Raw genomic sequence first — 11,827 nt, forward strand, 5'->3', positions numbered from 1 at the left:
CAGCTCCCTGCTGCAGCCACTGGGGATTGCCCGATTCATCAAAGCTCTCCAAATCTTTTCCAAAGATTCAGAGAGCTTTAAATCGAGTTGGACCTTTAAATTGGTCCTGATTCTAGTTGGATTCAGAGATCCGGCCACTGAATTGAGCCAAATCTCCTCCAAATTGAATCACCACCCAAAGCTTCGCATAGCCCTAATGACCATAATCCATTCACCCATCTGACAGCAGCTGGTTCAAATGCCCCCTTTCAGGTTCATGGGTTGGGTGGGATGATGCTTCACCTGCAAATCCCCCTGAGGTTGCCCATCCATGGTAGACTTACACTCATTCTCAAAGAGGTGAAACTGCATCCCCAGCAGGCCAACTGACTTGCAAAATGTGTAGGTCGAGGAGCTTTTCTTCTTGGGACAAAGCTTAAGGATCTATCAGAGAGAGAGAGAGGCATCAGCAGTTAAGGGAACTAGGAGAGGGGGAGGCAGCAACAGTGCAGACTGTGGAGGTCACACTAGGAGAGCTGCTTAGTGAGTTGTGAACACAACATCAGGATAACTGATGATAACGGGGGGGCCTTTGTCAAGTGCTGCTTGTGTCAGGCCACTTTGCTCACCATCGCTACTGCTGAGTCCTTCAGGATTTCTAAATGTGCAGCCCTGGATCCCACACAGCCCTGTCTCCTCAGGGCTTTGTCTCATTAGCAGCCCCCCTGGCCAGTTTGTGAATGTACCCTGGGTTGTTCTCCCCCTATGGACAGGCAGTGACATTTAAAGGTAGGAGAAGCCAGCTGTAAATGCCTCCTGGTGCTTACCAAAGCACAGGGAAGTATGTAGGCTGCCCTGCTCCTGGGGAATATGTCCTCCCCTGTACAGTTGCTCTTAGTCTCATTGCTTCCCTCTTGGCTTTGAGATGGTGCCAGTAGCAGGGAGCAGTTTTTATAATCAAACTCCTGCATAGGGTGAAATGGGGGAAAGGCTCCTTGTGTCTTCTTGCCTTTATATACCTATCCAAGGGACAGGCATAGTGTCTGGCCTGATCTTAAGAACAACTATCTTCTCAATCTGCCTTGAAATTACTCCTCAAATCTCACTGCTCTCCCTTAGGCCAGGCTTTCCTCCCATGCCCTCTGCTCTCAGGCTTACCCCAATTATTCATTGTTTGCCTGTGGCCTATCTCAATTAGACTAGGACAGGAGCCCCTTCTTCAAAGGGCCACAGACATCTTTGGCTATCCACGAGTAACAAATAATCTACCCCAAACCTCACTGCAGTGGATTTAGATGCATGTAACAATGCCTGTCAGGAAGGATTTAGCTAGCAGAGGGAGCTGTGCCTATTGTGGCACTGACAGATGAAGAAAGAAGATTCACTAGGAGGCAACAGGGCTGGGGTTGTTGTGGAGGGTAATGATAGTCCTTGGATTGTTAAAGGCTGTCAGAGGGCACGCAGCTGTTAGGGAGGGGTAACAGTCTGGGTGTAAAAGGATAACAGAGAATCCCTTCAGTGCAATAGCCTGATAGACAGCTGCAGATACCGTGGCCTGTTCCTAGCCTGGGAGAGGGAGATGCTGTGGCCTGTTATTAAGAGAGGGATATTATGATCTGTCCTTCGGATGGGAGGGAGAATTCCATTGCCTGATTTTACCACCAGCCATTGTCCCTTCCTGTTCTACCCTTTTTGGCCATGTGCACCTATGGGTGAAACAGCTCCTCTAAAAAGCAAAGCTTTCTCTTTCTCTGTGCCTATTTGTGCCCTGCTCCCAAAGCACACTCACCACTAGCAGGTCGTTGAAGAGGAACACTTCCCTCTGGTGAGCTGCTTGCTTCTGCACTTTGTTCACATCGGTCACCTCGTAGAGGCGGCTGCAGCAAACCAGCCGGCGGTGTGGCACAGACAGAACCTGTAAGGCCCATGGGAGAAGTGAAGTGGGCAGTATCCCCACTGCTGCCCACCAACTCCACCTGAATGATCCTGTATTTCACCACTAGCCATTCACAACAACATGCCAGCAACACAGACCACCTTTGCTCACCCATGTCCTCTCATCATCATCACCTTTTCTAGTTGACCCAAAAAGAACTGGCTTATGGCCATTGGCTCTGAGGTGTCTCGGCAGCAGGGCAGGAGGTAAGCCCTATTGCTCCTGCTGAATCAGATCTCCATGTGTCTGGTTTATGCCGAATGTGTACAACTGCTTGTCCTTGTGTTTATAACTTTCTGGCCCTTCCTTCAGCAAATTATTTTGCACAGCTTGAGCCAAAAGGTGTGTTTTTGCATTATTCACTGGTGACTTTGAAGGAAATCACCTCTGGATTTGGGGCTCTGTTAACCCTGCAGTCCTCAGGGAACTCATTAGAGAGTTGAGCTAGACTGCTCTCAGTCAGACCTGAGCTTCTGATGTCCTCACAAGACCTGAAGGAGACTCTGAAGCCCTGTGGAGCTATCTCAGCATCAGCAGGCAGGGCCAGTGATGAGATTCTTGGCCAGGCAATTAGTGTACCAAGCTAAGCCAAATTCTGGCCAAGGAGACCCAAACCAATTAAGAATGAAGGAGAGAGGGAACGAAGGCAGCAGGACAGACAGGAGTGAGGGAAAAGAAAGAAGAGATTTCAGGAGAAGGCTGAGTGAAGAAGGGAGGCAACAAAAAGAGGAGTGAAGGGAGGAGAAACAAAGGAGATTGCAGGAGTGAGGGAAGCAGGGGGGAGCAGCTCCCAGCAGAGGGCAAGAACTTACAGTTTTCATCCCCACTATGGATTTCTCCACCTTGGTGACATAGGTCACATGGTCCTCATTGGATTTGAGCTCTTTCTGTTGGATCCTCTCATAGATCCCCACCACCAGCTCCCGAGGAATGTCAGCACCATCATCCACCCCTGCAAAACATGGGGAACTTAGGGCAGGCTGAGCAAAAGGGAAGAGCTGGTGGCCCCCGGTACAAGCTGATGGTCTGCTTTATACTTAACATCTAGGCAGTGTGGGGAGGGTGCAGAGACAGGAATCATCTCTTGCTACTATACTGTCTTCTGTTCTGATATAATAGGCTTTATGCATCAGCAGGAAGGGAAGACATCAGGATAATGCAGAAGATTTCATTATTCCTCTGCTCTGCATGGTGGCTTCTTTTCATGTGTTCCCTTAGGTTTTATAGCCACAATTTCATATTCATATATCTCAGACCACTCAGCAGCAAACCTGAATTGATTTTGTATAATCGTAGACTTTAAAGGTGGAAGGGGATATTTAGGGATCCAGACTCTACTCCTGCAAATGTGGGACTGAGTCTAACTGTGCTTTTAGTAGTTACTTTGTCTAATCTAGGTTTAAATGCCTCTGCTGACTTCGACCCCTTTTGTTCAGAGACTGCTCCATCGTCTAACATGCATCATGATCTCAATAGTCAACCTGCATTTTCTCTGTCTTCATTCCATCCCATTCCTCCTAGTCATAGTGCCTCTGATCATCCTGTGTAATTCTCCTCCTCCTCTCTGGTGTTCACATCCTTCAGGTACTTACTGAAGCCCTCACAGACAAGCGTATCCTCATGGTTAGCTTTCCCACAGCCTAGCTGTTCCTATGAAGCTTTCAGGCTTTCCCTCATAATAATCAGTCCCTTCATATTGTTCGTTATTTATCCCTTTATACTGTTCTATATTTAATTCCTTCCCATTCATCTACATTTTCCTGGGTACTCAGATTTGAGGACCACACGCTAGCTGCAACACACTCACCAGTGTGTTTATAAAAAGACATTACCATCTCCTGGTTTCATGGCTGACACCTTTGTGAATGCAGACCAAATGCTGTAACACTTTGAGGTGATGCTTGTAAGCTGGGGCTGAATATTTGGGCTGAATTGTCCAGTCCTGCCTGTAATGTCCTCCTGGGGATTTGGCAGAGCATGGTCTATTGTGAGCTGGCCACGATGGAAGTTCAAGCTGACTGAATACCTTGCTATGTGAACTAAAAGCCAGCTGAAGGACTATATGTAAAAAGTTAATGCTACAGAACAATGTTTTGAATTTCAGGGAGACACATAGTGAGCTACCACAGGGAATGGTTTTAAGTGTAGTTTCACGTAACATTTTCCTTAATGACCTGGAAGCGGGGTATAATGAACATATTAATTTAATTTGTAGCTGATGGTGTAGTAGGGGGTGTTCTGAACAGCTAAGAGACAGAAAAGCATTACAAAAGAGCTGAAGGAGGTTAGAAACCTGGACAGGAAATAAAATGAGATTAACTTTGGGAAACTGCATATGGAGAAAATTAAGCTGAAGATTAGATAGTCAATAGGAGATGGGAACATGGAAAGCAGCAGAGCTAGAGGTGAAAGTGAATGGCAAATTAGACATGAGCGTGTAGGGGGATAAGATGTCAAAATGGGCCAAAGCAGTTTTCAGCTGCATTTGCAGAGGTATCATATTATGGTGCTGTGAGGTAATGGCAACTCTGTGTATAAGCTTGTTGTGATTCACAACTAAAAATATGCATTCAGCAGCTTATTACCAAGATAGGAAGAAACTCAAGAAAGAGCAACAGAATAGATCCTGGGCACTGACCTGCATCAGAGATGATTAAGAGGAAATGTATAAGTGGAGCTTGGTTAAGTGAAAACTAAAGCAAGACTCAAGATAAGAGACTAAGGGTGTGAATACCAAGAAGGCCAGGGATGAATTAGAATGGTTCAAAACGATACAGAGGAACTGAAAAATAACAGCATTAAATTAAGAAAGGCTAAACATCAGGGAAGCATTGTTCAAATATTTGAAGCAACAAGGAGGGGAAAGATTTGTTTAGTGTGAGCCCACAAGATGTAAATACAATGGAACTGAGCAAAGGAAAATTTGAATTGCATGGACAACTTCCAAACAGTGTGAGATAATAAACTGTGATAATAACTTTCAAGAAAAGCAATAGCAACCATATAAAGAGAAGGCAGAACAAGATTGCTGGAGAATATACTGTAATGAACAATCTGCACTGACCCCACAGGCTGATGGGCTAGCTGGGACCTACCAGGTCTTTTCCATTTCAAAGCTTTGGTCAAATGCTGGGGCAGAGCGAGCAACAGCATAGTCTGAAGAAGGCCTGGCTTGCCTTTGGCTTCAGCACCGGCACACGCAGGGTTTGGAGCGCCTGGAGTCAGAAACTAGGCAGAGCAGCTCCCTACCTCTCAGGTTGCGGATGAAGTCCTCCAGCATCATCTTCCTGTCGGGCTTGATGTTGGGACTGTACATGTCTGTGTTGAGTAGGATGATTGCAAAGGCCAGGATGAAAATGGTGTCTGGGTTGTGGAACTGCTGGACCACATCTGGATTACACATGCAGTATCTCTGGCTGCAGTGGGGAGGCATGAACAGACATATACTATCATGAGTATTCTACTGTCAAATCAAAAACTCATCTACCCCTGCATTATGGCACCTGCTCCCTTTCAATGGAACCACCTCACAAAGGAGCACATCCCTCCCTTGCACCACATTTGCCTTCACTTGACAGGGAATAATGGGCTCATCCATCACAACCACACTGTGCCATTTAAACCCCCGTCATACAGCCCCCTGGGAACCTGCGTCTCAGAAATGCTGTACAGGCTGGTGGAAGGGAGAAGCCAGGCTACAGCCTCATCTCTCATCTGGCTTTTCAAGTACACAGTACCCCTAGGAGGGCACTGAGAATAGCCTCATAGTATTCCTCTAAGTGCCGGGCTGCAGTTGGGTGTGGAGGTGTGTGGGTCACCAAAGTAGAAGTAGGAAGGCTCCTTGTATGCTCTTCCTCCAGGGCATCCATGTAAAGGCCAGTTCCCCCTGGTCCCAGGATGCTGTGTGCTTTGAACCTCATGCTGCTATCTTTCTAACAAAAGTTTTTTGCTCTGCACTGTGAATGCCACTTAATTCCAGTGAGACAGATGCTCTGCCATAGCAGGAATTGCTTGAAGTTGCCCATCAGCCAGTATTTACCCTGCTTTCTGTCACTCACTCCCTTGTCACCCCTTCACTGTTACCTATGTCCTGCCCCAAGTCTGTTTCCACCCTGCTCAAGTCCAGTCTTCTCAGTGTCAGCAGGGCCTCAAACAGCTAAAGGAGTGCTGAATCGCAGCCATGCACTTACCTGAAGGCCTCAATTAACCGTTCGACCTTCTGGGCTTCTCCCTGAACACGGATGTGGGCCTGGAATTTCCGCAAAGCTTCATCCAGCTCCATGCCTGAGAAATCCATTTCATCCACCACACAGCTAGAGGGGAAGGAAACAAAACCTCTTTCAGCATTAGCCCAACAGTAACACCCTCTCTGGGGAGGCCCAGCAGCAAGCTTATTGATTGACACCTTGAGAATTAGAGTTGCTAAGGAAACAATGCTAATTCACTATGAGAGGCAACTAAAGCCTGAAGACTGCTTACTTTACAGGACATGAAGAGGGACGGTGACCCCAACAGAACTGCCAGTGGAGTCTGCAGCAGGTGAGCATTTCCTGTGTATATCCATTTATTTACTTATTCATATATTTCCAGTCCACTGGCCATCCCTTCCACACTGATAGATCTCCCTCAAAAAACCCATTCACTAACTCACTGCACAATTTGTCCACAGCCTGTCCCGCCTATCCATTCCATTCCTTTGCTCCAGACTTCCACCCAGCTATCCCCACACTTTCACGTCCCCCGTTTTTTCATGCATTCATTTCCCTTCGCCATCCCTCCCCTCCTGATACCTCCTCACTCACCCCATACTGCAGTCACAGAATATCATCCATCTCTTTTAAGATCAAAGCCAGCTGGAAGGAAATAGCGAACAGGAGGCTTGGCATACAAAGGCTGCACAACATGCCAAGGCCATGTAAAACTATTTTTGCTCATTCATACAAATACTAGTGATGCAAATCAGTTTAGTGCACCCATTACCCTAAACATCCATTCTACCTGTCTCCATCTACTCTATCAGTTACACAACCATTCCTATTAATTTCATAATATCTCTGAGCATCCATCCCATCTCCAATCATTTCATCTTTCCATCACTCACCTGAACAACCGGCACCCTCTGTACCTCCGTAAGAGACTCTGTTCCAACCCCTAATTTCAACCCCATCAATCTATATTCCTTTTGTCCCATATCACTCATTCCTGTCCAAGGCACACCTTATTCAGACAGCAGTTTATCCATACATCCTATCAATACAGCTTTCACTCTCCTCCTCTTCACCCATTGATTTGCCATTCAATAAACAACTTTCAGTTCTTTCCACCATCTCCCATCAGTCCATCCCCATAAACCTGCATTCCTATGTCTTTTTTTCTTCCCATTCTCATTTCTTCAGACAGTTTTGTGCATTATATCCCCACACACACTCTCTCCAACCACTGCACTCTCTGTTTCTGCCACTCCACCTCATAGATAATTGCTGAGTTGATTTACAGGAACACAAAGATAAAGGACTAGAAGAGACGTCTTGGCTTATTGAGTCCAGTCACTGTTACTGCAGGCAACATGCCATATAATCCCTTTCATGAACTGATTAAATTACATCTTAAACTCCTTGGGCTTTTTGCCCCCCACCTGCCCTGTTATTCCTAATGGAAATCTGTTCCAGAACCTCACTGCTTCAATGGTTAGACACCTTCTAATTTCCAGACTACATTAATTCACATCCAGTTTATGCCCACGAACTTGTGCCAACATTGTCCTTAATCTCTCCTCCTTCCCTGGTGTTTACCTCCCTGATGTACTTAGAGAGAACAATATCTCCTCTCAGCTTTTACTTTGCTAGATTAAATGAAGTCAGGCTCTTCAGCCTCAATTCATATGATATTGCCCAATATTTTAGTAGTCTTTCTCTGCACCTGTTTCTGTCTGAGGTCATCTTTATTGAATACAGATAATCAGAACTGTACACACTAGTCTCACTGGGGGCCTTGTTCAATGACATTAATGCTTCCTTATCTCTACTCAAAATACTTCAATTATAGGACATATGAGAATTGAATTTTCTTTGTGCATGATTGTATCATATTGATGACTTATAGTTATCTATGATCAGCTAATAAACCCAGCTCTTTCTCTTTCTTGTGTTGTTTCCAATTAATGAGTTCCCACCTTTTAGCATAGATTCCTGTAATGAGTTTATAAATGGATACCTTTGCCATTTATTTTATACAATTTTATCCTGTTTCTATTAATGCCATCCTCTTGATTATCTAGTACTTCCTGTATGAGGTTCCAAATGAGAACTGCCCCCCAACTTTGTGACATCCTTCGTCCCAGGTCATTAATGAAAATATTAAATAGGATCAGTGCAAAGACCAATCCTTGAGGAACTCCACTACGAATCCCTTTCAAGCCCTTGCAGTTCCCATTTCTGCATAGTCTGTTGCTATTTTCTCTTGAGCCAGTTCCTTATTCACTCTGAAGTTCTTGTTCTAGTTTGCATCTTCTGTAACCTAACTTATGATTTCCCATGTAACACCATATGTAATGCTTTAGCAAAGTCCACAGTAATCTACCACATTTCCCTCGTCTAGAAAATCATTTTTTTATTAAAGAAAGTTGTCAGGTTAGTCTGGAATATCAACCTTCGGAGTGCATTTATCCCATCTTATGTTTATCTCCATATTTTTCCTTCAAAAGGTCTTCTAAAATTTTGCATAAAATTGAGGTAAGACTCACTGTTGAATTTGGGACCATGATCCTTCTGCATCTGGTGCCCGGGTTCCTATAACCCTCCCAAAATAAATCACCCAGGCTCTTTCTCAACACAGTATGCACATAGATAGAAGAAAGGAATAGAGAAAAGAGGGGGGGGAAATTAGTGTGGCTGGTGTCTCAAAAGGGTCTTTCTGTTCAAAGATGAATCACAAAAACAATCAGAAATGGCTTATAGAAGCAGAGAATTCATGTCTCCTCCTCCTTCCTCCCCCCCCACTTCCCTACACACACATACACACATGCGCACACTCTCCTGCTTTCTCTTCCTTTTGTTATTTTAATTTTTCAAACGCTTGCACTCGTCCCGAGGGAGGACATCAAGGCATTTTGTTGCTCAGCATTTAGGTTTGATAGCAAGAGAAGCTTTACTCTGGTTAATCATTAATGGGTTCATAGCAGTAGCCACCTTTGCAGATGTAGCACTTAAAAAAACCCAAAAAAACCCCTTGCCCAGTGCATTACATTTCCTTGCACTGAACCGCAATGAAAACTCCTGCTATCACTGCTGATGGGATGGCCACTATAGAGAACCAAATAGATCTGCCACGGCAGCCTCTCTACTTTGTCTCCCAACTCATGAAAGCTGAGCCTTTCTTCAAGACTCAGTTCCAGCCTGTGGCCTGCAATGCCATGAAGTAAGCCTAAGGTCTGCACATCTTAACCTGTTTACACTTCTCTTACCCACCACCACTAACTTACCATTCACAGCCCTCCCCAGACACTTTGCTTTAAGACCAAACATACAGCCTATGAACTAATTTTGGCCCACAAAACTGTGACATCAGGCTACTCAAAGTTGGGGTGCAGGGCTGGTGCAACATGGCCTGCTGCAGAATTCAGGGTCCATTGGCCCTAATGGACATGGCCATCAGCAGAGGAATGGTGAGTGAGAGCTGTGTAGATAAAGTCCTCACTTGTCTGCCATTGCCCAATCTGCTTGGCCACTCCCTGACTCAGGCTGCTGCTGCCACCAGACCCATGCCACTAGACCTGTGCCACCACCCCAGGGGCTGCATCACTGCTGGTCTGCTTCTGCTGACCTCAGACCCCCACTGCTGACACCAGAATAGTTACAGATGCTACATGCCCCTAAAGATCCAGCCCAGGTCAGCCCCTACAATCCAGAACCAGCAGAGGGCAAAGAGTGGGTTTGACACCCCTGGTTTAGAACATCGCATTTCCTCTCCTTGTGCAGGTGCCTTGAGCAATGGAGTCCCTTTGAATAAGTGCCTCCTTTTTTCAAGTGCCACCACTAGCAAGTAAATTAGCACCTTATGAAAAAAATGGTTCAATTCATACCTCAGAGCTATTGTTTCTGACTCAGTGAAAGCAGGTAGGTCTTGCTGCACTGGTTACACTCACTTTGTATTTTAAAGGTTTTCTTCACAGCTGTCCAAGGGCCCAGATTTACTTTTCTTTCACTTGAGTCTCTGGAAGGCAACTTCAAAGGCCAAGGGAGGATCCAGAGGGAGTGCCGTGGCATAGTCACACCTGCCCCGGCTTTCAGACCACACCATAGAAGCAGTAGACAGGGACTATTTTAAGTCCCTGAATTAGGTAAGATTCCCCATTCCCTTTCCCTCTGTGCTTATGGCATGTCCCCTGCCCTCCCATTCCCCACTCTTCCACCACCTGCGTCCATTGTTTTTACTGTTCCCAGCAGCCCTAGGAGTACGGGGGAGCTCCCAAGCTGCTCCTACCCTGCTCCAGCTTGGTTGCGTGTGGAGCCTAGCTCATCCCATGACAGCAGTAGTGTGTAGGTTCTCCTCCCTGCCCAATCCCCTGTGTGTTTCCTGCTGGCCCTGGAGCAGCTGTGGGGAGGAGACCCCACCACTACTACTGCCACTGGCTTTCTTCAGATCTGAGTCTGGTTCCCTACACAGCCCAGATAGAGAGGGGCAAGAGCATCTCTGGAGCTCCCCCACAGCCCCCAGGGCACATGGGGACAGTGAAAGCAGTGTTTGGGGGAGGGGGGAATGGGAGGGAAGGGAAGGGGAGGTGCCGCTGAGCATGGAGGAAAGGGGCGGAGGTGTCAAGAGCAGGGGAAGATTCTTATCTGATTTGGAGACTTAGAAAAAGTCCCTGGCTTCCGCTCCTGCATCACAGTCTGTCCATCCCAAGGAAGTTGGGAAGAAATTGGGAGTAGGCGTGCGGCCACCCTTGCAGCCCTAGTTACTGCTTCCACGCATCCCCCTTCACAAAATCCTGGATCAGCCCATGCCAAGGTTTGTTAGGTGCCTTCCTGCATGGTCCTTTGCCCCCGTCAGAGGAGCATGTCCCACACACTAAGAAACAGAGGGCTGGTAGAATGGCTAGTAGGTGGCACAGTTTGGCATTCCCAATGTTACAATAGCCCTGCACTTATTTTGTCTCCTAGGTTTACTTAGTCCCAGTGAAGCTTTCTGTGGTGTTTAGGAACTGTTAGCTGTCATGTCTAGATGCTGGTTCAATGGTACCTGACTCTATAGTATTCTTCATGAAACTGCAACAAGGAGGGTCATTTGTTTCTCTAGAGTTGCCTTGACTAACCTAGCTAAGTCATCAGCTGACCTTGTGTTCCCTTCAGGTGAGGGATCATGTAGCTTGCTTTTATTCACCAGAACTAATGGATCTTGCTTACTCTTCCAACATAGCATCACTGTACCTAACAGGTGACTATGCCAGTTGGTTAGGAGAGGCAAGGAAGTGGGGGGCAATGTAAGTGCCTGACAAGATCCCCTCCAGATACCTTATCAACTAGGACTCTGAAACAAGTCATGAAAAGATCTTGCAGTCCATGCAGAATGGCAATCATCCCAGTACATGGTGGGGATTGGCCTCTGGGGGCACATCTACACTGCTGGGGAGTGCTCTAGTGCAGTGGTCTCCAAAGTGGAGTGTGCGCACCCCAGGGGGTGTGCAAGAGGATCCACTGGGGTGCAGGAAGAAATATTAGAACTTCTATTTATATTTATTTTTTATCTAAAAAAATAAGAAAGAAATTAAGCTTTACTAATATTTAATATACGGATTGACACTGGTGCCCTCACTCGGTCCGTATGTCAGACGGTCACGTGTCACATATGTGAGTAGTACATATATATAATTTATAAAGAAATAAATATACATATACTGGGGGTGCATGCTCAAAA

At 46.1% G+C, this 11,827-nt stretch overlaps 1 protein-coding gene across 5 annotated transcripts in view; it reads right to left on the reverse strand.

Annotated features, from left to right (window-relative positions):
- Nucleotides 1-11,827, reverse strand: part of IQSEC3 (IQ motif and Sec7 domain 3) — a 147,588-nt gene that overhangs the window by 7,647 nt on the left and 128,114 nt on the right. For all 5 annotated transcript variants that reach the window (XM_019544593.1, XM_019544592.1, XM_019544596.1 and 2 more), the window contains 5 exons: nt 6,106-6,228; nt 5,165-5,331; nt 2,728-2,867; nt 1,769-1,894; nt 324-423 (listed from right to left, as the gene is read on the reverse strand). In XM_019544593.1, coding sequence (XP_019400138.1) covers nt 324-423; nt 1,769-1,894; nt 2,728-2,867; nt 5,165-5,331; nt 6,106-6,228 — 656 coding nt within the window. The remainder of the gene's footprint in view (nt 1-323; nt 424-1,768; nt 1,895-2,727; nt 2,868-5,164; nt 5,332-6,105; nt 6,229-11,827) is intronic.

The sequence above is a fragment of the Crocodylus porosus genome, unplaced genomic scaffold (genome assembly GCF_001723895.1).
Source record: "Crocodylus porosus isolate Cpor-Errol unplaced genomic scaffold, CroPor_comp1, whole genome shotgun sequence".
NCBI lineage: Eukaryota > Metazoa > Chordata > Crocodylia > Crocodylidae > Crocodylus > Crocodylus porosus.